Source organism: Podarcis vaucheri (genome assembly GCF_965113315.1).
Source record: "Podarcis vaucheri genome assembly, chromosome: 13".
Taxonomy (NCBI): domain Eukaryota; kingdom Metazoa; phylum Chordata; class Lepidosauria; order Squamata; family Lacertidae; genus Podarcis; species Podarcis vaucheri.
The window spans coordinates 238,492-266,121 of NC_138751.1; the positions used below are offsets into that span (position 1 = coordinate 238,492).

Consider the following 27,630-nt stretch of genomic DNA (forward strand, 5'->3'; position numbering starts at 1 on the left):
AAGCATCCAAGGCAGGACCCATAAAATATTTGCCTCTACCGTTCTTTGTTGCTCTTTCAGGAAAAGGATCTGGCTGCAGAAATGGACTCCAATTACTCTGAGGCAGAGAGGACTCCATTGGACACCAGAGAGAGTTCACTAGGTAAGGAGGAAAGGAGTTTCTTCCCCGTTTGGTCATTCTGTTACTTTTGAAAGTAATCTCCGAGTTCTTTCAATTTTTTGGGGGGTGGGTGGGTAGAGATTTGGGACCAAGGGCCCAGAAGAACACAACAAAACTATTAAATTTGTATGACCACCGAAATGTACATTTCAGAGAAGTATGCACTCCTGGCTTCCAACTAACCTTTGTCTCTCAGGTGAAAGAAGAATGTCAACAAGACCTCCTCACCCGTCTCTTCATGGTGGTGGAGAGGAAGCAGCAGCTGTAGAAGCAGATCAGGTAGGAGGAAGGAGCCTTGTGGGGAAAGAGGCTCAGGAGTGGGGCAGCCAGAGTTCCTCCAGGAATGAAGAAATCCCTCTCTTCCTCTTTGCTTTCATCAAAGCTGTTCCAAACAAAGGCTGAAAGTGCCATTCAAGGAGGTCTATCTGCTGAAAATCAGGAACAGCCTCCCCTCCTTAACTAGCCTTCTGTATGTCCGTAGTGTTATTTATCAGCATTTGCAATTATATTAATAAATTTATGATTCAGTGCTCTGCTGGGCTTCTAAGCAGTTGACCTAATACAATGCAGCATCCCAAAAAATGAAGCAGGCACGGCAGATTCATCCAGTATTATTTGCTGAAGGCCAATGAGCATAACAGTTCACAAATCCAACTTTCTGTCAGGGACTGTGCTGAGATGGGCTGCACTGAGGAGGAATGGTGGGAGCCTCCCCCTCTCCCTGCTCCTGATCAGGATCCTGAATCTTCCCAGGAGCAGAGGGACAGTATAGATTTGGAACAGTGGTTTGCAGAGGGACATAGTTCAGAAGAGCAGATAAAGTGGCAGCACAGAGAGCACAGTGGTTAGGAGATCAGGTTAGAACACGGGTGTCAAACACAAGGCCCGCGGGCCGAATCCGGCCCGCCAGACCTCGTCATGTGGCCTGTGGCATCAAGGCCGAGGAAGCCTTCCCTGCCTGCTTGCAGACAGGGCTCCAATCGACGCACCCCGTCGGCCCTGCCTACCGGCCGGTCCCTCAACTTTCGCCTGCCTTGCGGGCCGGGCAAAGAGGCTTTCTGCTCGCTCGGTCCAGTCCGGGGCTCGCTGCGGAGGAGGCGGTCCCGCGAAGCCGAGCTCGGAGCCGGCTGCCTCCGCCCCTCGGAGCCTCCCAGGCGCGGCTGCTCGAGGGGGTGGGTCGCGCGCGTGGCAACTTTTGGAGCCTGAGGGAGCTGCGGAGGCTGGCAGCGAGGGCAGGGAGCGAGAGCCACGCTTGGGACGCCGCTCGCTCGGGCCGCAAGAAGAGGCCACTGCGGCGCTGCAGCTGGCGAGGAGATGGCCGGGGGCGCGGGCGGCGGGGCCAGGGGCTGGCTGGGGTCGCCCTGGTGGGCGGGGCCGGCAGGCAGGGAAGGGAACGCGGAGGCAAGTGGAGAGTGGGGACCCGGCGCAGGTCTTGCCGCAGGCGGCGCGCCCTGGCTGGGCTGGGAGAGGCGAAGCTGCTGCCGGTTCAGCTGCGCAGAGTGGGGTGGAGGGAGCCGGGCGAGCAGGCAGTGTGCCACACCGCAAAGCAGGGGCGCCTCCCACCCCGAAGAGGACCGCGCCAGCATCTGGGCAGCTGGAGCAAAGTGGGAGCCTGCCAGCAACTTGGCTGCGGGAGCCTGGCTACGAAACACCGCCCCCCTCCCCACGCCAACACATCGGCTTTCTCCGGGCCAGAGGACTTGGCGGATAGCCCCCTCCCCAGGAGCAACTGCAGCAGCTCGGGGCCCCAGCAGGAAATCCTGGCCACCCGCGCCCACAGTGCTGCTGGGGCTCCCTTGCAAGGAAGAAACTGCTGCTGTCCAAACTGCAGCTCCGTATCCTCCGACTCCTGAGTGCGGCGGCAGGGCGGGGGGAGGCAAGATTTGCTTCTGCTCTGCTCTGTTGAGACAGGCTCCTGTCTCCTCCCCGTTGGAGCTCCAGTCTGCCTGGAAGCCCATCTCGTCATCTTTTTAAAAAATCATTATTATTTCTTCCTCTATTCTTAGTTAAAATCGTACTGGAATAGGTATATTAAATAGTGTATAGGTTCAAGACAACACACACCAGTGCCTAAGGAAAAATAGCTTTGATAAAGTCCTACAGATACAACCGGCCCTTTGAGGGTGACCAAACTGCTGATGTGGCCCCCCGATGAATTTGAGTTTGACACCCCTGGGTTAGAAGATGTGGTAGTGACGTGGGTGACTAGGGCGGATGTGGGTGGAACCCTTAATTGGGAGCACCTTCATTCCTAGGAAATGGATTTTTTGTTCTAACTGGTAGGAAGTCTCCTTTCGATGTATTCTGCTTATCTGCTGCCAAAGGGGGGAGGAAGCTGATTTCCTGAAGCCAGACACTCTTCAGGACTGGCATAGTTCTTAAGAATCCAGCTGCAGTAAAAAAACAAAAATAAAAAACTTGAAGACTAAGAACTAAACAATTAGACATACCGTATTTTTCGCCCCATAAGACGCACTTTTTCCCCTCCAAAAATGAAGGGGAAATCGGGGTGCGTCTTATGGGGCGAATGCCTGCAAGCCTCGCGCGCCCGGCAGGAGGTCCCACCGGGTGCGCGAGGCTTGGGGCGGCAGCCTGTCGCCCGAAGCACGGGGAGCCCTCTGGAGGGCTCCCCCTGCTTCGGGCGAGTGTCTGCAAGCCTCGCGCACCCGGCAGGAGGTCCCACCGGGTGCGCGAGGCTTGGGGCGGCAGGGGACTGCTTGCGCGCACCTAGAAGCTTGGGGCGCGCAGAGCTCAGCACGCCCCAAGCTTCTAGGTGCGCGCAAGCAGTCCACTGCCGCCCCAAGCCTCGCGCACCCAGCGGGACCTCCTGCGGGGTGCGGGAGGCTTGGGGCGGCAGCGGACTGCTTGCCGGCATGCAGAAGCTTGGGGCGCGCAGAGCTCAGCACGCCCCAAGCTTCTAGGTGCGCGCAAGCAGTCCGCTGCCGCCCCAAGCCTCGCGCACCCAGCGGGACCTCCTGCGGGGTGCGGGAGGCTTGGGGCGGCAGCGGACTGCTTGCCGGCATGCAGAAGCTTGGGGCACGCTGAGCTCAGCACGCCCCAAGCTTCTAGGTGCGCACAAGCAGTCCGCTGCCGCCCCAAGCCTCGTGCACCCAGCGGGACCTCCTGCCGGGTGCGGGAGGCTTGGGGCGGCAGCGGACTGCTTGCCGGCACGCAGAAGCTTAGGGCGCGCTGAGCTCAGCACGCCCCAAGCTTCTGGATTAGCGCAGGGGTCCGCTAGCCCTGGGAGAGGCGCCCGGCTCTCCCACGCTAGCGGAGACCTTGCCGGCACGCAGAAGCTTGGGGTGTGCTGAGCTCCGCACGCCCCAAGCTCCTGGTGTAGCGCAGCGCACCTGGGGGGAAAATAATTTTTTCCCCTTTATTTCCCCCCCTAAAATCTAGGTGCGTCTTATGGGCCGGTGCGTCTTATGGGGCGAAAAATACGGTACTATGTACAGATCACCCCACCAGAAATGGAGAGAGAGAGAAAGTGAAAATCAGGTTTCCTCTGGCCTCTGATTATAGACAGCATGGCCTTGAGATAGAAAAATACCAGGGCCACCTTCAACCAGCTGTACTCAGCTTCTCTGAAGGAATAACCCAAACATCAGGAACCTTCTGCTCATTTCCAGGCAGAATGGAAAAATAGATGAACAGCTAGTCACTTGCCGCTTGGAGCAGAAAGATCTCTGCATATTAGACAAATACTTTCTATAACAAAAATGGCAAGCCATGTCAGTAATACCACCTCCCTCTTACCTATTCACAAGCCTTGAATTCTACCCCAGATCCTTTTTGTCTGGTCCAAGATTTAAGACTTGTTTACCAGTTCGTCATCCAAAAACACTTAGTGGTGCCCAACCCTCAGAGCACCATCCCTGCAGGGACCAAGTGGTACAGCGTAGTGGACCTTTGCTCAGCATTTTTTAGTATCTCCATTGCAATTAACACAACACAGCAATGAACAGGCAGGAAACACTACCGCAAAGTTTAGTAGATAATCTTTAGACTGCCTTAGAGAAGAACCCTTGTCTTTTTCCTTTCAGGGTCCTCTGTGCTTTGAAGATGTAGCTGTGCATTTCATGGAGGAGGAGTGGGCGTTGTTGGATCCTGACCAGAGAGCTTTGCATAAGGAAGTCATGGAGGAGAATCGTGGGATCATGGCCTCCCTCGGTAAGGCTCCCAGTTGGATGATAATATCTGCTTTGAAATTCCACAGATAGATGATCTATAGATAGATAGATATAGACATATATCATATTTTTCGCTTTATAAGACGCACCAGACCACAAGACACACCTAGTTTTTGGAGGAGGAAAACAAGAAGAAAAAAACCTGAATCTCAGAAGCCAGAACAGCAAGAGGGATCGCTACGCAGTGAAAGCAGCGATCCCTCTTGCTGTTCTGGCTTCTGTGATAGCTGTGCAGCCTGCATTCGCTCCACAAGACGCACAAACATTTCCCCTTACTTTTTAGGAGGGAAAAGGTGAGTCTTATAGAGCAAAAAAATACAGTGTGTGTGTGTGTGTGTGTGTGTGTATATGCTTTCGTAGATTTTCACGGGTACAGGAATGCAGGTTTTGGTGTCTTCGGGTGTCTTCCCGTGTAAGAGTCGGGGTGTCTGTGCGATGTTTCGACGAGGTCTCACTCGTCATCTTCAGGCTGGTGCTTTCGGCTTCTTGTTACTGGAACAGAGCTCTGTTCCAGTAACAAGAAGCCGAAAGCACCAGCCTGAAGATGACGAGTGAGACCTCGTCGAAACGTCGCACAGACACCCCGACTCTTACACGGGAAGACACCCGAAGACACCAAAACCTGCATATATATATATATATATATATATATATATATATATATATATATATATACCTGCCATATGTGGATGGAGCTCAACAGAACCACCTAACGCACCTGGTATCCGAACAGGGCACAAGGACCCTTAAATGGAGGGGTATGGATTGTTTCGTCTTTGAAAATTCCTCCTCCAGTTATGCTTTTTAAAACCATGATCAGACTGCTCTAAATTGCACAGGCCTTCATAAATGTAGTTTTCAGAGATCTTAGGGAAGTGAAAGTAGATTCTGTCAGGATTTGTGGTTTTTGCTTTTGCTTCTGTCTGTTTTTTGTTGACCAAAGAGACTATGGACCTTGGAAATAGAGCAACAAGCAGGTGACTGACAATAGAGAAAATTCCATGATTCGGCCAAACAAAATCCATTCAAGAAAAGAGCCAGGCTTTGCAAATCTCAGGTTCCCACAAATCAGTCCATGAATACCAGTCAACACAGGCAGTGAACCCTGTAGTAAGACCTCATGCCTAACCCTCTTTCGTTCTTCCACTATCACAAGAGTTAATTTTCATTGTCCAATCATTTGGGGCTCGATTTATTTCTGAGGTTCTAATCCATTTCTCTCCCCATTGCAGGTGAGGTTGAATTGGCAATGAAGAGCAAGGGAGACCATGACAAAATCCACACAGTAGAGAAACCACATGAATATTTGGAGTGTGGAGAGAGCTCCATCTCCCTTTCCACTTCCTATCAAATAAATCCTATTGGGATGAAACCATATCAGTGTTTGGAATGTGGAAAGTGTTTCACCCGGAAGGAAAGTCTCACTGCCCATCAGAGAATTCATATGGGGGAGAAACCATTTCACTGTCAAGAGTGTGGAAAGAGCTTCAGATGGAAGTCAAATCTCACTTCCCATCAAAGAATTCATATGGGGGAGAAACCATTTCAATGTTTGGATTGTAGAAAGAGCTTTACCCACAAGAAAATTCTCATTTCCCATCTAAGAGTACATACAGGGGAGAAACCCTATCAGTGTTTGGAATGTGGAAATAGCTTTAGTCACAGCGCCTCTCTCAATTTACATCGAAGAATTCATACAGGGCAGAAGCCATATCAGTGCTTAAAATGTGGAAAGAGATTCGGTCGGAGTTCCACACTCGCCAACCATCAAATAACTCATACAGGGGAGAAACCCTATCACTGCTTGAAATGTGGAAAGAGCTTCACCCAGAAGGAAAGTCTCACTGCTCATCAGAGAATTCATACACTGGAGAAACCATTTTAATGTAAAGAGTGTGGAAGGAACTTCAGTTGGAAGGCAAGTCTCACTGCCCATGAAAGAATTCATACAGGGGAGAAACCATATAAATGTTTGGAATGTGGAAAGAACTTCAGTCATAGCTCCCATCTCGCTTCCCATCAAAGAATTCATACAGGGGAGAAACCATATCAATGTTTGGAATGTGGAAAGAGCTTCAGTCAGAGCTCCCAACTAACTTCCCATCAAAGAATCCATGCAGCAGAGAAACCATATCAGTGCTTGGAATGTGGAAAGAGCTTCAGTCGAAAGGACAATCTCACTTCCCATCAAAGAATCCATACAGGGGAGAAATTGTATCAGTGCTTGGAATGTGGAAAGAGCTTCAGTCACAGCAACCATCTCACTTCCCATCAAAGAATTCATACAGGGGAGAAACCCTATCAATGTCTTGAATGTGGAAAGAGCTTCAGAAAAAGCGTTCATCTCACTTTCCATCAAAGAATTCATACAGGACAGAAACCATATCAGTGCATGGAATGTGGAAAGAGCTTCAGTAGAAAGGACCATCTCACTTGCCATCAAAAAATTCATACAACGGAGAAACCATATCAATGCTTGGAATGTGGAAAGAGCTTCATTAGAAAGGACCATCTCATTTTCCATGAAAGAATTCATACAGGGCAAAAATCCTATCAGTGCTTAGATTGTGGAAAGAGCTTCAGTAGAAAGGACCATCTCACTTCCCATCAAAGAATCCATACAGGGGAGAAACCATAACAGCGCTTGGAATGTGGAAAGAGCTTCAGATGGGCAAGCTCACTTTCCATCCAAGAACTCACAGCAGGGAGAATAGTTGAATTGTAGAATCATAGTGTTGGAAGGGACTCTGAGGATACATTCACATCTATGCGGGTGCAGAAGGACCCACACGCACGCACATGCCAATCCCAGACACCACTGACCGCGATCCAGCCAGACCTTTCCCCTCCAGGGGGGGACTTGTGAGTGCCTTTAATACTGTATGGGGGAGGGATCCTGTGCCCTGTGGGTGGGAGTGTCAGCTTGCATTTTTTAGTGCAGAAAGTATTGATCTGATGTGTAGAGATCTCTCCTTTTCTTTCCTATTCTACTTAATTTTAGAGGGTTCTGGAAGCTTCAAGAAGGTTCATGATGTTTGAGTTATACCTTCTGAGAAGCTGAGTACAGCTGGTTTAAACCATTTCTCTTATCTCTTTCTGTCAAGGTCATGCTGACTAAAAAAGGAAGGCCAGAATGAGCCTGAGTTTCACTTTCTCTCCCTTCTGCTGTGGTGTTCTGTATATTGTGTTAAAGTATAGTCTTCTTGTTTTATTGAAGTTTAAGTTAAGTGTGCTGTAACTGGATTTCTGAATGTATTGGATTTGTGACCATTATGCTCATTTGCCTTCAGTAGCAGTAAAGCTCTGATGAATGAAATATTAATTGCCTCTGGTCAGTTTTTTTGGAATTTTGCAACATTTAAGTTTTTACTCTGCTACCTATACATTGGAATCTACTCTGGATCACTATTGTTTAGCATTTCAATGGCAGGTTGTAGCTGCACTACCTTTTTGCAAGAAGCGTTGGACCAGGCAGTGGGAACCCAGAGGGACTCCTGCTCACCTGAGCCCAAGGCTGCCACGTGTGTGTGGAGGGTGTTGCAGGGGAGCCTTTGATCCAGGGCATCCTTCAGGAAGGGCAGGAAGTCCAGTACCTGTCCTGCTAGGGGATCTGCCTTCTTTCTACCTGCCCACCTGAGGGAGGCTCGCCAGGTGAATTTGTGGATGCTCTGGGTGGGCTGTCTGTGGGAATATCGGGGGGCAGGTGGACGGTCAGTTCACTCTAATTCCCCTAGGACCCAGGAGTCTGGAGGTTGGACGTCTCCCTGTGGCAACAGGTCCCTCCTGTAGGGCAGAGGTCAAGGGTCTGCCCCAGATAGGGCCATGAGTTCTGCAGACCCTCCTTGGCCTGAGTGGAGCTGCTACAATGATCTCTCCCCAGAGTGAATCTCCTTGCAGTTCCCAGAAGATTATGCTTCGCCCATAGAGTTCATTGCTTTTCTCCTATCTCCTTCTGCTTTAGCCATTTCACGCATTAATCGTTTCATATATGTGTCTCTTCACTTTCTCTTCTTTTCCGCTCATGCCAGAGCCAGGCTGCTGGATTCGGCCCATTGCCCATCTAGTCCAGCATCGTCTTCTCACCTGTGGGGAAGAACACTAGGAGGACCCAAGTGCAAGAGTCCTCTCTTCTCCCGCAGCTTCCATAAACTCATTCAGAAGCATCACTGCCTTCAACCGAGGAGGTTGAGGATTGCCTGTAGAGTATTTTTCTGGATTTGTTTGCACAAAGCTTGCAAGGAAGCCACCAGACCCTCCAAGTGCCCCTCTTTCCCAGGGACGTCCCTGATTTAGAGAAGCCATCGTGGTTTCTGATTTGATTCTGGAATTATCCTACCCCTGAGCCACGTGAAGGCAATCAGACGGCATAGGAAAGTGGCTTTTTATGTTTAATATTTTATTATGTTTTAAGCAGCCCATAGTGGCAGGGGCAACCCAGTTAGATGTGTGGGGTATAAATAGTAAAATTATCATTATGGAATGTGACGTCCCTATTTTCACCGGATAAATGTTGGCGGGTATGAGTCACTGGTCTTTCCCCCTGCAAGCTGCTCCTCCTGTTTCTGTTTCCAAATGGGGTGTGAGGATACTCAGCAGCCCAGCTTGTTGGGGGGCAAGTCCACCGCAGGTCTCTGCGGTCAGCAAAAGAAGGAAGTTCCAGCCAAGGAATGGAGCAAAACAGCGATCAGTAGACCACGGCCTTCATTGTTGCTCAACAGGTCCCCACAAGGAGTAAGAACCCCGAACATAGGTTACACGCTCTTATAAGACCTTTCCTCCCTACCCAGAATACATTTCCAGAAGCATTACTGAGTTGTGTAAGTGACCTCTCGCTTAGCGGATTATGGAGGAAGGTGATGTCAAAGTCCGCCTGCCCTTTTGGAGCAAAATGTAATTGAAATGGGGAGAATTGGTTAAGGCATGGATTCTACTGTATATGCTTTTTCAAAGCACTGTTAAATACAAAGAGATACAATTTGACACTTTCTAGCAACAATGTAAGAGGTTTTGGCAATCGAAAATAGAAGAGATACAATTTACCCGCTTTCTCCATTATCTACACAGAAGACCGGGCAAAGGCTGAGCTGTTGAGCTGAAGGTTTTGCCGCGCTCCCTGTTGCTGACCTACTTTCCACCCCAGGGGTGACTGATAATACCCGATTGGCTAGCTTTCAGATTTTAGAGCTCCTCATTGATTGATCTGCAGTAATTCACAAATATGCAGTTCATTCATATAACACAGGGTTCATTCATAAAGCAGTAACATAATTTCAATATTATATATTGAGCGTATATTTGATCGCTTGAACGTACGGGTTTCTGGCCAAGGTGTAATGTGGTGCTTCTGCGACTATGGACGAAGATGGGCTCATCGTCCAGGGGTTTGGAAAGGAAAACTGATATCTAAGATGTGCCCCTCTTTCATTTCCGTAACACAAGGGAGGGAGCAGCTTAGCACGTCAGCCAAGAGCCCCCCCCCCCCAAGAAAACTTCTCTGACTGTGCGCAACGCACGTGCCTCCTGCTGGGCTCCTGCTCTGGAGAGAGGGGTGAGCTGGGTGCACACGGGTTAAAAGGTAAAGGTAAAGGTACCCCTGCCAGACTCTAGGGTTGTGCGCTCATCTCACTCTAGAGGCCGGGAGCCAGCGCTGTCCGCAGACACTTCTGGGTCACCTGGCCAGCGTGACGAAGCTGCTCCGGCGAACCAGCACCAGCGCGTTACCTTCCTGCCGGAGCGGTACCTATTTATCTACTTGCACTTATTGGTGCTTTCGAACTGCTAGGTGGGAACCGCCGCGGGGATTCGAACCGCCGACCATGCTATCGGCAAGTCCGTCACACGGGTTGCCAAGGGTTAAAAAGAGTTGAGCTAGATTCCTAGAGAGGACAGGAAATAAAAGTGTCGCGGGGGGGGGTCTTCCCTTCCCCCTCCCTTCCTGCAAGAGGAGGGGGCTGGGGTCTCCTTTGCAAATGCTGCCTCGGCGGCGCCTTCTGCGCGCTGGTGAGTCTCATCTCTCTTCCTCCTCTCTCTTCATTGGGGAGAAGAGGGGTCCCCTGCCCACCCCCACAGACCCCCAAATCAGGGAGCCGAGGGTCCTCCCCCTCCATCTCTGCAAAGCCTGGCCGGGGGCTCCTTCCCAGGAGGTGTGCAGCCATAGACCCATGGATGCCCCCTTGAGCTCATTGGAGAAGTAAAGGGGGAGTATAACTATGCCGTGACTCAAGAGAGGCATCCCAGCCCATAATCTGGCCGCGGGGTGGTGGGCCCGTTTCCAGCCCGTCTCCCAGGGCTTCTCCGCAGAGAGGACATTGCAAGGATCCCCTCGTTTTCCAGAGCCGGGGAGCTGAGACCCCTCCCCCTCCCTCCACGAAGCCGACTTTCTTTCCTCTACCTGCTCCTTAAATCAAGCGCAGCTTGGCCTGGACGTTGGCAGGGGGGGGGGGAGGCTTCCCGAAATGGACTAACACACTGAATGGATTCTAGGCACTGACCAGGTGGAAAGATCATAGCTGAGTTTCTGAAGCAGGAACAGAATTTTGGAAGGTAGCTGAATGTAGAAATTGTGTGTTTTTCTCTGGTAGGAAAATACAGTGGTACCTCGGGTTACATACGCTTCAGGTTACATACTCTGCTAACCCAGAAATAATACCTCAGGCTAAGAACTTTGCTTCAGGATGAGAACAGAAATCGTGCTCCAGCGGCGCAACAGCAGCCCCCATTTGCTAAAGTGGTGCTTCAGGTTAAGAACAGTTTCAGGTTAAGAAAGGACCTCCAGAATGAAATGGGAAAGAAGTTTAACAGGGAGGGCGCCACTATTGAGAAGGCCCTCTGCCTGGTTCCCTCTGATTTCACTACTTGCAGGTGGGGGGGGGCGAGCCAGAAAAGGTCCTCCTGTGTTTCCATAGGGAATATCAGGAACATGGAGCCAGAGACGTGTGCTATTTCCAAATAATCTCATACAATACGGCCTTCCAGACCATAAACTAGCCATAGCTGCCATCATCAGAGGAGTATCAAGGACTGCATACTCATGAATAAACCCCTTGCTCCTGAGCTGTAGAAGGAGCCTGGAGCCAAGCGCTATGTTGTCATTCTGGAACCTGGACCTTGTGGTACTCACAGCCTGGGTTCTGGTGCAGTCCAGCCCCGGTTCCTAGCAAGACTCATCCACAATTGCTCAGAGAACATTTCTCTTCTCCTGACAGTGTGTCAGTTTTATAGCAAAAAAATGTATTTGCTTTGTATTTGCTAGCACCTCTAATTTGGATGGATAGAAAATGGCAGAAAAAAGAGAGTTTTCTTCTGATCTCTTGCAGACTTCCTGAGATGGCAGAGCAAGACTCAGCTGGCCCTGAAGGAGGAAGAGGCCAGGCCATGGAAATTGGGAGTACTGGGGTATTCTGGGAAAACTCAGTGCAGAAGCTCCTGGGAGAGGAGGACACCCTCCACTCAGAGGCGCAGAGCCAGCAGTTCAGCTGGTTCCGTTACCAGGAGGCTGAAGGACCCCGAGAAGTTTGCAGCCGACTCCACCACCTTTGCCACCAGTGGCTGAAGCCAGAAAGGCACACGAAAGCTGAGATGCTGGACCTGGTGATCTTGGAGCAGTTCCTGGCTGTCCTTCCAGCGGAGATGGAGAGCTGGGTGAGGGAATGCGGAGCAGAGAGCAGTTCCCAGGCAGTGGCCCTGGCCGAAGGTTTCCTCCTGAGTCAGGCAGAGGAGAGGAAGCAGGTGAGAGAGACTTTCCTCTGGATGCTCCCAAGGGGCTCCAAACAGGAGGGAGAACATCCCCAAATGCTCTACTAATGGCCCATCCTTTTTTGGAAAGTATCCAAGGGAAGATATCTGATACCCCTAAAGATTTTGCCTCTCCCGTTCCTTCTCTAGCCTTTCTCTCCATTCTCTCCAGTTTTGAATCCTTGTTGCTCTTTCAGGAAAAGGATCTGGCTGCAGAAATGGGCTCCAATTACTCTGAGGCAGAGAGGACTCGGTTGGACACCAGAGAGAGTTCACTAGGTAAGGAGGAAGGAGTTTCTTCTCCGTTTGGTCTTTCTGTTGCTTTTGAAATAATCTGTGAGTTCTTTCAATTTTGGGGGGGAGACATTTGGGCCCAAGAGCCCAGAAGAGCACAACAAAACTATGAAACAGGTACAACCGTCAAAATGTACATCTCAGAGAAGCATGCACTCCTGGCTTCCAACTAACCTTTGTCTCTCAGGTGAAAGAAGAATGCCGGCAAGACCTCCTCACCCGTCTTTTCCTGGTGGTAGAGAGGAATCAGCAGCTGCAGAAGCAGATCAGGTAGGAGGAAGGAGCCTTGTGGGGAAAGAGGCTCAGGAGTGGGGCAGCCAGGGTGTCTCTGGGAATGAAGAAATATCTCTCTTCCTCTTTGCTTTTGTCAAAGCTGTTCCAAACAAAGGCTGAAAGTGCCATTCAAGGAGGTCTATCTGCTGAGGAAACAGCCTCCTTACCTTAAGTGATCTTCTGCATGAATTGGCCTTAGTAAACATCTTCCAAGACAATAATGCCCACTTACACCACAAATAACTTATAACCCACCCCTCCCTCCCAAAAAATAGCAGATGGGGTGAGGAGAGAGGAGATCCTTCCATTTGTGACCCTTCCAGTCACCTTGTAATTGTCAAGGATGTGCCCCATAAAGATTCAGACTAAGATCCAGACTAGACTTCAACAAATTGTTGGCAGAGTAAACACAATGCAGGGTCCCAAAAAACAGACCAGGCACAGGAGCTTCATCTAGTATTATTTACTGAAGGGAAATGAGCATAACTATTCACGAATTCAACTCTTTGGGGTTTGCATAGTACTTAAGAATCCAGACGCAATATAAAAAAAATAATCTTAAATTTAAAATAAGACTAAGAACTTAGCACTCAGACATACTATGTACAGATCTCCCCACCAGGAAGAAAGATAGAGAAAAATGAAGCCTATGTTTCTTCTGGGCTCTGTTTATAGGCAGCATGGCCTTGGGATAGAAAAATAACAGGGCCACCTTCAACCAGCTGTACTCAGCTTCTCTGAAGGAGTAACCCAAACATCAGGAACCTTCTGCTTGTTTCCAGGCAGAATGGAAAAATTGCTGACCAGCTAGTCACTTGAAGTTGAGGCTCCAATACTTTGGCCACCTCATGAGAAGAGAAGACTCCCTGGAAAAGACCCTGATGTTGGGAAAGATGGAGGGCACAAGGAGAAGGGGACGACAGAGGACGAGATGGCTGGATAGTGTTTACGAAGCTACAAACATGAGCCTGACCAAACTGTGGGAGGCAGTGGAAGACCAGAGTGCCTGGCGTGCTCTGGTCCAGGGGGTCACAAAGATGCGGACACGACTAAACGACTAAACAACACCAACAACAGTCACTTGCCACTTGCAGCTTTTAGTAGCTTCTAGGCTGTGAGACCCAGACAAGTTTCCAGAACCTTCTTGAATCAATAGAATAGGAAAGATCTCTGCATATTAGACCGATACTTTCTATACCAAAAATTGCAAGCCGTGTCAGTAATACCACCTCCCTCTTACTTATTTAGAAGCCTTGAATTCTACCCCAGCTCCTTTTTGTCTGGTCCAAGATTTAAGACTTGTTTACCAGTTCGTCATCCAAAAACACTTAGCGGTGCCCAACCCTCAGAGCGCCATCCCTGCAGGGACCAAGTGATACAGCGTAGTGGACCTTTGCTCAGCATTTCTGAGTCTTCTCATTGCAATTAACACAACACAGCAATGAACAGGCAGGAAACACCACCGCAAAGTGTAGTAGATAATCTTTAGACTGCCTTAGAGAAGAACCCTTGTCTTTTTCCTTTCAGGGTCCTCTGTGCTTTGAAGATGTAGCTGTGCATTTCACGGAGGAGGAGTGGGTGTTGTTGGATCCTGACCAGAGATCTTTGCATAAGGAAGTCATGGAGGAGAATCGTGGGATCATGGCCTCCCTCGGTAAGGCTCCCAGTTGGATGATGTCAGGGGTTCAGGAGCAGAGGCGAGGGCAAGGGAGGAAACAGAGAGCGAGGGGGAGGAGGCAGACGAAAGGATGAGTGATGACGACGACCCGAGATCTCCGAGCCTTTCCAGTGAATCAGAAGATTCACAAAAAGGAGCACCAGTGGCCAGGGCAAGGGGGGAGACTAGGGGGACACCCCAGGAAGAAAGAGCCAGAGGGGACTCAGAGGGGAGCAGTTGGAGATCGGGACCAACGTCACCGCCAGAGAGTAGGAAAGAGGAAGAGCGCCAGGGAGCAAGCGCTGGCAGCTCGCAACAGGAAGGAGGGCACGAGTCAGGAGTGGCCACACCTTCATCGGGGAGCGAAGTGACGGTTAGACGGAAAGTGGAAGGTTGGGCGCGCGCGCCAAGTTCAAATGCACAGGAAGGTGGCGCAGTAGGCAGCCCGGAAAGGGAGCCAGGTCCTAAAGCCCGGCGCAAGGAGACAGAAGGGTCCGGGGGGTCAGCGTCAGAAGAATCCCGGAAGGAAGAGACCCAGGGGGGCAGAGGGACCCAGAGGAGAACTGTCAGGCGGAAAAGGTGGAGCAGGGCTAGGATATTAAGTTGGTGCGCAAGGGGCGGAGACTCAGACGGAGCTTCGCCGATCTAAGCATAAGACGTAGGGTTGCACGCAACAGCTCGAGAATGGAGACTGTAACTCAATAAAGACTTTTATTTAACGACCGCTGGCTAGCGTGATCCTCTGTGAGCTCGGATCTGGAAGTAACCCTGACAGTAAGCTCCGTCTCTTTAAATTGTGGGCATCCACGGCCCCGCGGAGAGGAGAGAAAGCGGGTGCCTACAAGAGAGCTCACGAACGGCAGACAACATGACGGCCGAACAGCAAATAACGGAACTCAGAGAATCAGTTTCACGACTGACTGCCGAGGCGCTGGCGTCCAGGAAGAGAGAGGAGGAAGCAGCTGCCGCCTACAGGGATCTCCAGGTCAGGTTGGACGTGCTTACGAAGCAAGGGCAACAGACACCCAAATCAGAGGGGATTGGGTTGGGGAGATGCACAGGCGGTCTAGTCTCGCACTTCGATGGGAATTTGCAACAGTACCCCAACTTTAGAGCAGACGTAATGTGTGCACTGCAACTACTGCACAAAGACTTTAGAGATGAACAAGAGAAAGTGGGGTTCATCATGTCCCATTTGCATGGAGACGCAAAAGCATGGCTGCGCAATTTGTGGAGAGATAAGGATCCTGCGCTCCAAAATGCAGACGCCTTTATTAAAGCGATGGATGGCTGTTTTTTATCAAGCATTGACGTGGATCTTGCCCGAAAGGAGGTGCATGGACTAAGGCAAGGGAGGGCCAGCGTAAGGCAGTATCATGCCCGCTTTTTCGCTTTGGTCAGTGCCCTGGAATGGGACAGAGATTCGGCTCCTGTCAGAGACCTTTTTTGGGAGGGCTTGCACAACTCGGTTAAAGATGAGATTGCGAGGGGGGAGAGACCCCGGACCACGCAGGAGATCGTTCAGAGGGCGCTGGCGGTGGGGGTGCGGCTGGAAGAACGTCCGTGGAGCAGGGACGAAGGGCGCAGCGGGCGCGAACCAGCCAGGGGCTCCTCCTTCCTTCCCAGAGAAGCAGCGCGTACGCAATCCACGCCTCCAACAGGAGGAGGGGTGGAACCGATGGAGGTTGGGAGTGCAAGGGCTCAGTCAGCAGCCAGAGCCCTAGCACCGGCAGCAGTGAAAGCGAAGCCTCCTAGAGGGAACAGGAAGTGTTACATCTGCGAGGATCCAGGCCATTTGGCGAAAGAGTGTCCCCGGAGGCTCCACAAGCACACTGCAGCCTCAGCAATGGTGACTGCAGCAACGCAGCACGGAGAACCACAGCAGGGAAACGACGATGTCTGGCTGGAGGAAGAGGCACTGGGGCCCAGCCAGACGTCTCAGTGAAGCAGTCCCCAGAGATTTTACCGCCCATGGACCCCCTCCCGCCCAAGCCAGTAGTGAGGCTCACCGCATCGCTCCAGCTACCCAATGGAATCACCATGGACGTGCCAATCACCGTCGACTCGGGAAGCAATGCAGACTTCATAGGGCAGGACTTTGTCGACCGGCACGCTATACAGTTGCTGCCTGCCACGCTGCCCCTGCAGGTTGTCACGGTGGATGGCAGGGAGCTGCTAGGGGGGCAAGTGGTGAAGCAGACGCCACCTATGGTGCTGCGGATTGGAAATCACAGGGAAATCATCAGCTTCAACGTCACTCAACTGTCGGACACGCCTATTGTATTGGGCATGAGTTGGCTGGACAAGCACAGCCCGGCGCTGGCTTGGTACCAGAGGCAGCTGACCTTCGGCTCTTCCTTTTGTGCTGAACACTGCATCGTGCCCCAGCAGGAAGGGGAGCAAGAGGAGTCACAGCTGCTGCTAGGCACGCTGCAAGCGATTCCCCACAAGTACGCAGAATTTTTGGAGGTTTTCTGCGAGAAGGAGGCAGACAAGCTACCCCCCCACAGACCATATGACTGCACAATTGACCTGCTGCCGGGGGCGGCGCTGCCCAAAGGGAAGCTGTATTCCATGTCTGAAGACGAACTGCAGGAACTCAAAGAGTTCATAGATCATAATTTGAAGCGCGGTTTCATCCGAGAGTCCCAGGCAGCGGGGGGCAGTCCTGTATTCTTTGTGAAGAAGCGAGACACGCCCCAAAAAAGACTCGTAGTGGACTACCGCATTTTGAACAGTGTCACCAAGCCGTCGGACTTCCCCATGCCCCGAATCGACGACCTCCTCGCAAAAGTACGCAAGGGCAGCGTGTTCACCAAGTTGGATCTGCGAGGGGCGTACAACCTCATTCGCATGCGGGAAGGAGATGAGTGGAAGACAGCCATGTTCACGCCCCTGGGCACCTACGAATATAGAGTTATGCCTTTTGGATTGCAAAATGGCTCCCACGTTTTTCAAGCTTTCATGCATCACGTGTTGGCGGGGCTCCTCTACAAGACGTGCGTCTGCTTCTTGGATGACATCCTGATCTTTTCGGAATCGCAGCAGGAGCATGACAGACACGTCAGGGAAGTGCTGAGCAGGCTCCAGCAACATAGGCTTTACGCCAAGCTGGAGAAGTGCCAATTCGACGTGACGGAGGTGGATTTCCTGGGCTACAAGTTGTCTGACAAGGGGCTCGCCATGGACAGCGCCAAGGTTCGAGCGGTGTTGGATTGGAAAAGCCCACGCAACTGGAAGGAGGTCCAACGGTTTGTCGGCTTCGCGAACTTCTATCGCAAGTTCATCAAAGGCTTCGCTATGCAGACAGCGGCCATCACGGACACGCTCAGTTCCAAGAAAAAGAAGTTCATCTGGACAGCGCAGGCGGAGCAGTCCTTTCAGGCACTCAAGCGTCTTTTCGCGTCGGAGGAACAGCTGCTTCATGTCGACCCCAGCAGGCCGATGAGAGTTGAAACAGACGCCTCGGACAGAGCCGTCGGAGCAGTCCTGCTGCAGAAGGACCCGCAGGGGGTTTGGAGGCCCGGAGCGTTTTACTCCAGGAAGCTCAGCAAGTCCGAACAGAACTACACCATCTGGGACAGGGAGTTGCTGGCTATTCATGCAGCGTTCAAAGCATGGAGGCACTTCCTGATTGGAGCCAAGTACACGGTGCAGGTCTGCACGGACCACAAGAATCTGGAGCACTGGCGCACGGCACAGTTCCTGAACCAGAGGCAGATACGTTGGGCTGAGTTCTTTGCGAACTTCGACTTCCGGATAGAGTATGTCCCGGGGGACACCAACATCATGGCGGACGCGCTCTCCCGTAAGCCACAGTATCTGGAGGACGCCACGCCAGCGGCCGCCATGCACATCTTCGCACCAACAGTGTGGGCGTGCGCTGCGGCGACAGTGGACCTGGAGGCGGTGCGACGAGCGTTGCAGATTGACTCCTTCGCGCAAGCAAAGATGGCAGAGATGCAAAGGGGCACGGCAGCGACCGACGGGTTCCAGCTGAGAGATGGATTGCTCATCCGCAAAGGGGCCATCTACGTGCCGGGAGACGAACTTCGCGCCAAGGTACTGCATCAGCTGCACGACGCACCCACTGCCGGGCACTTTGGCAAGGAGAAGACGGTGGAATTAGTCGCCAGGGATTTCTGGTGGCCCGGAATGAGAGGGGAGGTCGCGGACTATGTGGCGAGGTGCGACACCTGTCAGAGGGCCAAACCAGTGCACAGACCGCCGGCCGGACTGTTGGAACCGCTGCAAACTCCGGTCGAGCCATGGGAGAGAGTCGCCCTGGACTTCGTCACGGATCTGCCCAGCTCAAGGGGCAAGACGGCAGTGCTGGTGGTGGTGGACTTGTTCTCCAAGATGGCACATTTCATCCCGTGTGCGAAGGTGGCCACGGCGGAACAAACCGCCAAACTGTTCATAGACCACGTGTTCAAGGTTCACGGTCTGCCACGGTCTATTCTGTCCGACCGCGGGCGGCAGTCATCTCGAATTTCTGGCAGAAGCTGATGGGCTTCCTAAACGTCAAGATCAACCTGGCGTCGGCGAGAGACCCGCAGACCAACGGGCAAGCGGAGCGGGTCAATGCCATCATGCAGCAGTACCTGAGATGCTATGCGAATCAACAGCCTGCGACGTGGGTGGATTACCTGCCGCTCGCCGAGTTCGCCTACAACAACACGAAGCACGTGTCCACGGGGGTCACGCCGTTCTTCGCCAACAACGGGAGGCACCCCAGAACCTTCCCGGGACTGGAAAGACTGGTGGAGGGGGAGCCGCAGACAGCGGATGCGTTCGTGTCGGAGTTGCAGGAGGTCCACGATCAGCTGCGGCGGCACCTGGAGCTGGCCAAACACGCATACAAGGTGCAGGCAGACAAACACAGAAGAGTTGGCGAAGAGATCCATGTGGGAGACTGGGTCTGGCTAGCAGCCCACGCAGTGCCGGCCAGGTCGTTGGCCAAGAAGAAACTAGGGCATAAGCAACTGGGGCCCTACCAAGTCGAAGAGCAGGTCAACCCGGTGGCCTTCAGGCTGGCGCTTCCGGAGGGTTCCAGAATGCATCCGGTGTTCCACAGATCGGTGCTCACTCCCTACAAGGCACCGCACAGGTTTCAGGAACCCGGAACGACGCCAAGTCCGCTCCGAGAGGGAACCAGGCAACGGGGAATGGCACAGGAGGTGCGCCTCAACGAAGTCACGGAGATTTTGGACTCCAGATGGGGGGAAGAGGGGGTAGAATACCTTCTCGCTAAGGAGGGCACCCCGGCCAGTGCCAACAGCTGGGTGCCGGGCTACGCTTTAGATGAACCTCTGCTCAAGGAAGAGTTTCATGCCCTTTTCCCCCATAGGCCAATGCCAGCGGACTTTTTCGACGACTGGCTTTTCACGCCCACGCTTTCAGCCAGCACGTTCCGGGGGTTCGACTCGGATGAGGAACCGACACGAGACGCCCGTTCCCCGGAGGGGTCGCCCTCGGGATCTGCTTCAGAACCCTCGTATTGGTGGGATGATCGACCAGAGGAGCAGTGGCGCAGACAGTGGCTGGAGGGTCCAGGACGAGCAACGCCTCCAGAAGGAAGTGAGGGAGAGACGGACATGGACGTTTTCGGGGACGACCAGGGTCTCGAGCACGGCGGCACAGAGATGGAAGCAGAGGTGACCGTCGTCGACGAGAGCAGGGAGGAAGAACCGGAAGACTTCGGATGGAGGCCCGCCACGGGAAGCGAACTGTACCCGACATTCGTCCCCTTGACACTGCAGCACCCAGTTCCCGCACCGGAAGGAGGGGAGGGGGGAAGAGGGGGCTTCGAGGGGGGGATGGATGTCAGGGGTTCAGGAGCAGAGGCGAGGGCAAGGGAGGAAACAGAGAGCGAGGGGGAGGAGGCAGACGAAAGGATGAGTGATGACGACGACCCGAGATCTCCGAGCCTTTCCAGTGAATCAGAAGATTCACAAAAAGGAGCACCAGTGGCCAGGGCAAGGGGGGAGACTAGGGGGACACCCCAGGAAGAAAGAGCCAGAGGGGACTCAGAGGGGAGCAGTTGGAGATCGGGACCAACGTCACCGCCAGAGAGTAGGAAAGAGGAAGAGCGCCAGGGAGCAAGCGCTGGCAGCTCGCAACAGGAAGGAGGGCACGAGTCAGGAGTGGCCACACCTTCATCGGGGAGCGAAGTGACGGTTAGACGGAAAGTGGAAGGTTGGGCGCGCGCGCCACGTTCAAATGCACAGGAAGGTGGCGCAGTAGGCAGCCCGGAAAGGGAGCCAGGTCCTAAAGCCCGGCGCAAGGAGACAGAAGGGTCCGGGGGGTCAGCGTCAGAAGAATCCCGGAAGGAAGAGACCCCGGGGGGCAGAGGGACCCAGAGGAGAACTGTCAGGCGGAAAAGGTAGAGCAGGGCTAGGATATTAAGTTGGTGCGCAAGGGGCGGAGACTCAGACGGAGCTTCGCCGATCTAAGCATAAGACGTAGGGTTGCACGCAGCAGCTCGAGAATGGAGACTGTAACTCAATAAAGACTTTTATTTAACGACCGCTGGCTAGCGTGATCCTCTGTGAGCTCGGATCTGGAAGTAACCCTGACAGATGATAATATCTGCTTTGAAATTCTATTTATTTCTGAGGTTCTAATCCATTTGTCTCTTCATCGCAGGTGGTGATGAATTGGGAATGAATAACAGGGGAGACCACGAAAAAATCAACACAGTGCAGAAACCACATAAATATGCGGAGTGTGGAGAGAGCTCTCACACCCTTTCCACTTCTCATCAAATAATTCATATAGGGGAGAAACCTTATCAGTGCTTGAAATGTGGAAAGAGCTTCAACCGGAAGGGAAGTCTCAATGCCCATCAGAGAATTCATACACAGGAGAAACCATTTCAATGTCAAGAGTGTGGAAAGAGCTTCAGTTGGAAGACAAATCTCACTTCCCATCAAAGAATACATACAGGGGAGAAACCACATCAGTGCTTGGAATGTGGAAAGAACTTCTCCCGCAAGGAAAGTATCATTTTCCATCTAATAATACATACAGGGGAGAAACCCTATCCATGTTTGGAATGTGGAAAGAGCTTCAGTCAAAAAGGCAATCTCACGTTCCATCAAAGAACCCATACAGGGGAGAAACCCTATGAATGTTTGGAATGTGGCAAGAGCTTCACCCACAAGCAAAATCTCAATTCCCATCAAAGTATTCATACAGGGCACAAGCCGTATCAGTGCCTAGAATGTGGAAAGAGATTCGGTCGGAGATCGTACCTCACTTCCCATCAAAGACTTCATACAGGGGAGAAACCATATCAGTGCTTGGAATGTGGAAAGAGCTTCAATCAGAGCTCTGGTCTCACATCCCATCAAAGAATTCATACAGGGGAGAAATGTTTTCAATGCTTCAAATGTGGAAAGAGCTTCATTCACAAGGCCAGTCTCACTTCCCATCAAAGAATTCATACAGGGGAGAAACCATATCAATGCTTCGAATGTGGAAAGAACTTCAGAAAAGGTGTCCATCTGACTTTCCATAAAAGAATTCATACAGGGGAAAAACCATATCACTGCTTGGATTGTGGAAAGAGCTTCAGTAGAAAGGACAATCTCACTTCCCATCAAAGAATCCATACAGGGGAGAAATTGTATCAGTGCTTGGATTGTGGAAAGAGCTTCAATAGAAAGGACCATCTCACTTCCCATCAAAGAATTCATATGGGGAGAAACCATAACAGCGCTTGGAATGTGGAAAGAGCTTCAGAGGACCAAGCCCACTTTCCATCCAAGAACTCACAGCAGGGAGAATAGTTGAATTGCAGAATCATAGTGTTGGAAGTGACTATGAGGGTCATCTAGATTAACTCCCTGCAATGCAGGAAGCTCAACTAAAGGTGTTTGGTTTTTTTCCAACTGGAGTTCACCAGAACTTTGCTCTGGCACCTCTCAGGTGGGTTGCCATTGCCATTCTCAAAGAACAAGGGACAGTTCGTGGGGTGTTCTGGCACCATTTGTCTAGAAAAATAGCACTGTCTGTGACAGATGGCCATTCAGCCTCTGCTGAAAAACCTCCAATCAAGAACAGTCCAGCAACTTCTGGTGAAGTCTGTTCTGTAGTGAATTAGCTCTTACTGATAGAAAGTTATGCCTACTGTTTAGCTGAAATCTCCTTTCCTGTTACTTGAATCAATGGCCTCAGTCCCAACCTTTGCAGCAGGAGAAAACCAGCTTCTTCCATTTCCCATGGCACAACCCTTTTCTCCTACAAGCTGCTCCTCCTGTTTCTGTTTTCAAATGTTAGGGGAAATTCCGGGGTGCGAGGTGTCAGGGGTTCAGGAGCAGAGGCGAGGGAAAGGGAGGAAACAGAGAGCGAGGGGGAGGAGGCAGAAGAAAAGATGAGTGATGACGACGACCCGAGATCTCCGAGTCCTTCCAGTGAATCAGAAGATTCACAAAAAGGAGCACCAGTGGCCAGGGCAAGGGGGGAGACTAGGGGGACACCCCAGGAAGATAGAGCCAGAGGGGACTCAGAGGGGAGCAGTTGGAAATCGGGACCAGCGTCACCGCCAGAGAGCAGGGATGAGGAAGGGCGCCAGGGATCAAGCGCTGGCAGCTCACAACAGGAGGGAGGGCACGAGTCAGGAGTGGCCACACCTCCATCGGGGAGCGAAGTGACGGTTAGACGGAAAGTGGAAGGTTGGGCGCGCGCGCCAAGTTCAAATGCACAGGAAGGTGGCGCAGTAGGCAGCCCGGAAAGGGAGCCAGGTCCTAAAGCCCGGCGCAAGGAGACAGAAGGGTCCGGGGGGTCAGCGTCAGAAGAATCCCGGAAGGAAGAGACCCCGGGGGGCAGAGGGACCCAGAGGAGAACTGTCAGGCGGAAAAGGTGGAGCAGGGCTAGGATATTAAGTTGGTGCACAAGGGGCGGAGACTCAGACGGAGCTTCGCCGATCTAAGCATAAGACGTAGAGTTGCGCGCAGCAGCTTGAGAATGAAGACTGTAACTCAATAAAGACTTTTATTTAATGATCGCTGGCTGGCGTGATCCTCTGTGAGCTAGGATCTGGAAGCAACCCTGACACGAGGATACTCAGCAGACCAGCTTGTTGGGGTGCAACTCCCCCCACAGGTCTCTGCGGTCAGCAAAAGAAGGAAGTTCTAGCCAAGTAACAAAGAAATACAGCAGTCCGTAGACCACGACCTTTATTGTTGCCCAATAGGTCCCCACAAGGAGTAAGAACCCCGAACATAGGTTACACACTACCCAGAATGCATTTCCATAAGCATCATTCATACATCACTGATACATCATCATCATCATCATAATTTATTTATACCCCCCCCCCCAAATCTGGCTGGTTTTCCCCAGCCACTCTGGGCAACTTCCAACAAAAGATTAAAAATACATTAAAACATCGTCATTAAAAACTTCCCTAAACAGGGCTGCCTCTGTATGTCTTCTAAAGGTCAGGTGGTTGTTTATTTCTTTAACATCTGGTGGGAGGGCGTTCCACAGGGAGGGAACCACCAGAAGGCCCTCAGAGCTGGACCTCAGTGTCCGGGTAGAACGATGGGGGTGGCGACGCTCCTTCAGGTATACTGGTATACAAGGAGGGAGGAGAGTTGTGAGGATACCCAAGTTTGTTAAGTTGCCCCGCTTATCAGATTAAGTTCCAGACACCAGATTAAGTTCCAGACACCTTAAGTAAAGGTAAAGGGACCCCTGACCATTAGGTCCAGTCATGACCGACTCTGGGGTTGCGGCGCTCATCTCACTTTTTTGGCCGAGGGAGCTGGCGTACAGCTTCCGGGTCATGTGGCCAGCATGACTAAGCCGCTTCTGGCAAACCAGAGCAGCGTACGGAAACACCATTTACCTTCCCGCCAGAGCGGTACCTATTCATCTACTTGCACTTTGACGTGCTTTCAAACTGCTAGGTTGGCAGGAGCAGGGACCAAACAACGGGAGCTCAACGCGCCGTGGGAATTCGAACCTCTGACCTTCTGATCGGCAAGTCCTAGGCTCTGTGGTTTAACCCACAGCGCCACCCACATCCCTACTGACACCTTAAGTAGCCGCCACCTAAAGAACAATAAAACTGTCATTGCATATCCTTGTCTTCTGGCCTTCTCAAGGATGGGAGGATGGGCTTTGGGAACACCTGGCTTGAACAAACCCATCAGAAGATGTCCATTGTTTCCCTCAAGGGAGGGGTGCTGTGTACATGACTGTATGCCTCAGGGATTATGGAGGGTGGTGGTGTCCAAATCTGCCTTCCCTTTTGAAGCAAAATGTCATTGAAATGGGGAGAATTGGTTAAGGCATTGATTTTAAATGCTTTTTCAAAGGTTAGTACTCCATCAGCACTGTCAAAGACAAAGGAATACAATTTGACGCTTTCTTGCAACAATGTAAGAGGTTCTGGCAATCGAAACCCGAAGAGATACAATTTACCAGCTTTCTCCATTATCTACACAGAAACTGGTGCTCAGTCAACCGTGCAAAGGCTGATCTGCTGGGCTGAAGGGTTTGCGCCATTCCCTGCGGCTTACCTACTTCGCACAATAGGGGGCGCTGTTTGGTAATACCCGATTGGTTAGCTGTCAGAATTCAGAGCTCCCCGCTGGTCGATCTTTGGTAATCCTCAAAATACAGAGTCCATTCATAAAACACAGGTTTCATTCATCAAGCAGTAACATAAGTTCAGCGTTATATATTTGTGGGATGTGAAAGACATAGCAGTCAAGCATAACATTCCTAGAGTGTTATATATCGAAGGATCTGGCAACTTCTGTTTCAGTGTATCTGAAGAAGTGTGCATGCACACGAAAGCTCATACCAAGAACTAACTTAGTTGGTCTTTAAGGTGCTACTGGAAGGAATTTTTTTATTCCTAGAGTGGACATGCAAGGGGATGTTTTGTACAAACTTCTTCTGCATGTGACTAGAGACGGGCGTGGCCTTACCTGGCCAGGTAACAAAAGAGCAAGGCAGGAGCACACTTCCTCTCTTGGACTGTCTTCTCCATCTTGCTTTTATGGAAGAAGCAACAGCTCTTCAGCTATTTCCTTCCAGCCCGCAGAGCACCCCGTATGGGATAGTTCCTCTTGTATATATTTTGTAACCTAAGTCTGCCTTAAGGGATGCGATTGTGCACTGATGATACTGTGAGTAAACTTGTTTTTGCTGACTTTAAATAAGATTGTCGTGTCTATAAAGAGGGACAAAAGGGAATTACCAGAAATCCTATACTGTATTTAGAAGCTCAAACGAGCTGGCAACAAGTTAACCGCTGTGCGTTTAAGGGGGGAATGTTTAAACTCTGCTAAGTTATTGAACTTGCTAAGGCAAGTTAGGAAGGATATTATTAAACAATATATCCTCTCCTGCCTCCCTGAACATTCCGACAATATTGATCGATTGAACGTGCTGGTTTACAGCCATGGTTAATGCAGTGCTTCTGCGACTACGAAGGAAGGTGGGGTGTTGGCGGGGGTTGGACTCGATGGCCTATGATTCTATGAAGGTGGCTGGGCTCATCGTCCAGGGGTTTGGGAAGGAGGCGGAAAACTGCTCTCTAAAATGCCCCCCCTCATTTCCGTAACACAAGGGAGGGAGCAGATTAGAACCGCCCCCCAGAAAACTTCTCTGGCTGCGCAGCGCACATGACTTCTCCTGGTCTCCTGCTCTGGAGGCGAAAAGGGAGAGAAGGGTGAGCTGGGTGCGCACGGCTTGCCAAGGGTTAAAAGGAGCTGAGCTGGATTCCTAGAGAGGACAGGATATAAATGTGTCGCGGGGGGGGGGGCAGGTCCTCCCTTCCCCCTCCCTTCCTGCAAGAGGAGGAGGGGGCTGTCGTCTCCTTTGCAAATGCTGCCTGGGCGGCGCCTTCTGCGCTCTGGTGAGTCTCCTCTCTCTTCCCCCGGAGGGGGCATTGGGGAGAAGAGGGGTCCCAAATGAGGGAGCCCAGGGTCCTCCCCCTCCATCTCTGCAAAGCCAGGGCGGGGGCTCCTTCCCAGGAGGTGTGCAGCCATAGACCCATGGATGCCCCCTTGAGCTCATTGGAGAAATAAAGGGGAGTATAACTATGCCGTGACTCAAGAGAGGGATCCCAGCCCATCATGTGGCCGCGGTGTGGGGGGCCCGTTTCCAGCCCGTCTTCCAGGGCATCTCCACAGAGAGGGCAATGCAAGGATCCCCTCCGGTCCAGAGCCGGGAAGCCGAGCCCCCCCCCCCCCCACGGGAGGACGCCGTGTTCAGCTGATCCATCCGGGCAACCCCTCACCCCCCGGAGCCGACTTTCTTTCCTCTACCTGTTCCCAAAATCAAGCGCAGCTACGTTTCTTGGCCTGGACTTTGGCATCAGCAGTGATGGTTTATTGGGGGGGGGGGCTTCCCGAAATGGATTAACTGGATGGATTCTAGGCACTGACCTGATGAAAAAATCATAGCCGAGTTTCTGACGCAGGAACAGAATATTGGAAGGTAGCTGAATGTAGAAAGTGTGTGTTTTTCTCTGGTGGGAAAATATTTGTAATGGGAAATGATAATATTATTGTTATTATGATTATCACTACTCCTGCTTCAGGCATCTGGCTGAACCTTTTGGCCCCTGAATGTGTATTTTGTAAATGCACATGGTTTTAGTCCACTCATACGTTGCTTCATATAATGAATAGGTGCCTAGAAATTCCAGTTATTGTTGTAGCAGTGATGGAGTTTTAACTCGGGTGGGTGCTGTTTTTTTGGGGAGAGGGTTTATTTAAAATTGCTTTTGAATGTTGGATGTTAATTTGGATTTTTGGATTTCTTTTGTAAAAAGAGTTTTCTTCTGATCTCTTGCAGGCTTCCTGAGAGGTCAGATGGATGAGAGAGACTCAACTGGCCCTGAAGGAGGAACAGGCCCTGCCATGGAAACTGGGAGCAGTGGGGGATTATGGGAAAACTCAGTGCAGAAGCTCCTGGGAGAGGAGGACACCCTCCACTCAGAGGCGCAGAGCCAGCAGTTCAGCTGGTTCCGTTACCAGGAGGCTGAAGGACCCCGAGAAGTTTGCAGCCGACTCCACCACCTTTGCCACCAGTGGCTGAAGCCAGAAAGGCACACGAAAGCTGAGATGCTGGACCTGGTGATCTTGGAGCAGTTCCTGGCTGTCCTTCCAGCGGAGATGGAGAGCTGGGTGAGGGAATGCGGAGCAGAGAGCAGTTCCCAGGCAGTGGCCCTGGCCGAAGGTTTCCTCCTGAGTCAGGCGGAGGAGAGGAAGCAGGTGGAGAAGCAGGTGAGAGAGACTTTCCTCTGGATGCTCCCAAGGGGCTCCAAACAGGAGGGAGCCCATCCTAAAAACCTA

At 51.7% G+C, this 27,630-nt stretch overlaps 2 protein-coding genes across 12 annotated transcripts in view; both read left to right on the forward strand.

Annotated features, from left to right (window-relative positions):
* LOC309517944 (uncharacterized protein) overlaps positions 1 to 27,630 on the forward strand; it is a 39,913-nt gene that overhangs the window by 2,409 nt on the left and 9,874 nt on the right. For 2 of the 11 annotated variants that reach the window (XM_082197619.1, XM_082197624.1), the window contains exon 2: positions 27,131 to 27,561. In XM_082197619.1, the coding sequence (XP_082053745.1) occupies positions 27,131 to 27,561 (431 nt within the window). Of the gene's footprint in view, positions 1 to 60; positions 143 to 356; positions 440 to 4,203; positions 4,331 to 10,293; positions 10,351 to 12,256; positions 12,364 to 25,183; positions 25,456 to 26,070; positions 26,187 to 26,638; positions 26,771 to 27,130; positions 27,562 to 27,630 lie in introns of those variants that run through there. The other 9 variants (XM_082197621.1, XM_082197618.1, XM_082197623.1 and 6 more) reach the window with 9 other exon arrangements.
* Positions 20,945 to 23,738, forward strand: LOC309518022 (uncharacterized protein). The gene is made up of 2 exons (XM_082197793.1): positions 20,945 to 22,611; positions 23,373 to 23,738. The coding sequence occupies exon 1, from the start codon at positions 20,974 to 20,976 to the stop codon at positions 22,099 to 22,101; it is 1,128 nt and encodes a 375-aa protein (XP_082053919.1). The 5' UTR covers positions 20,945 to 20,973; the 3' UTR covers positions 22,102 to 22,611; positions 23,373 to 23,738.

What these genes read in the sequence shown, in the direction of transcription:
- LOC309518022 (XM_082197793.1), top strand. Translation starts at nt 20,974, where the DNA reads ATGAATAACAGGGGAGACCACGAAAAAATCAACACAGTGCAGAAACCA.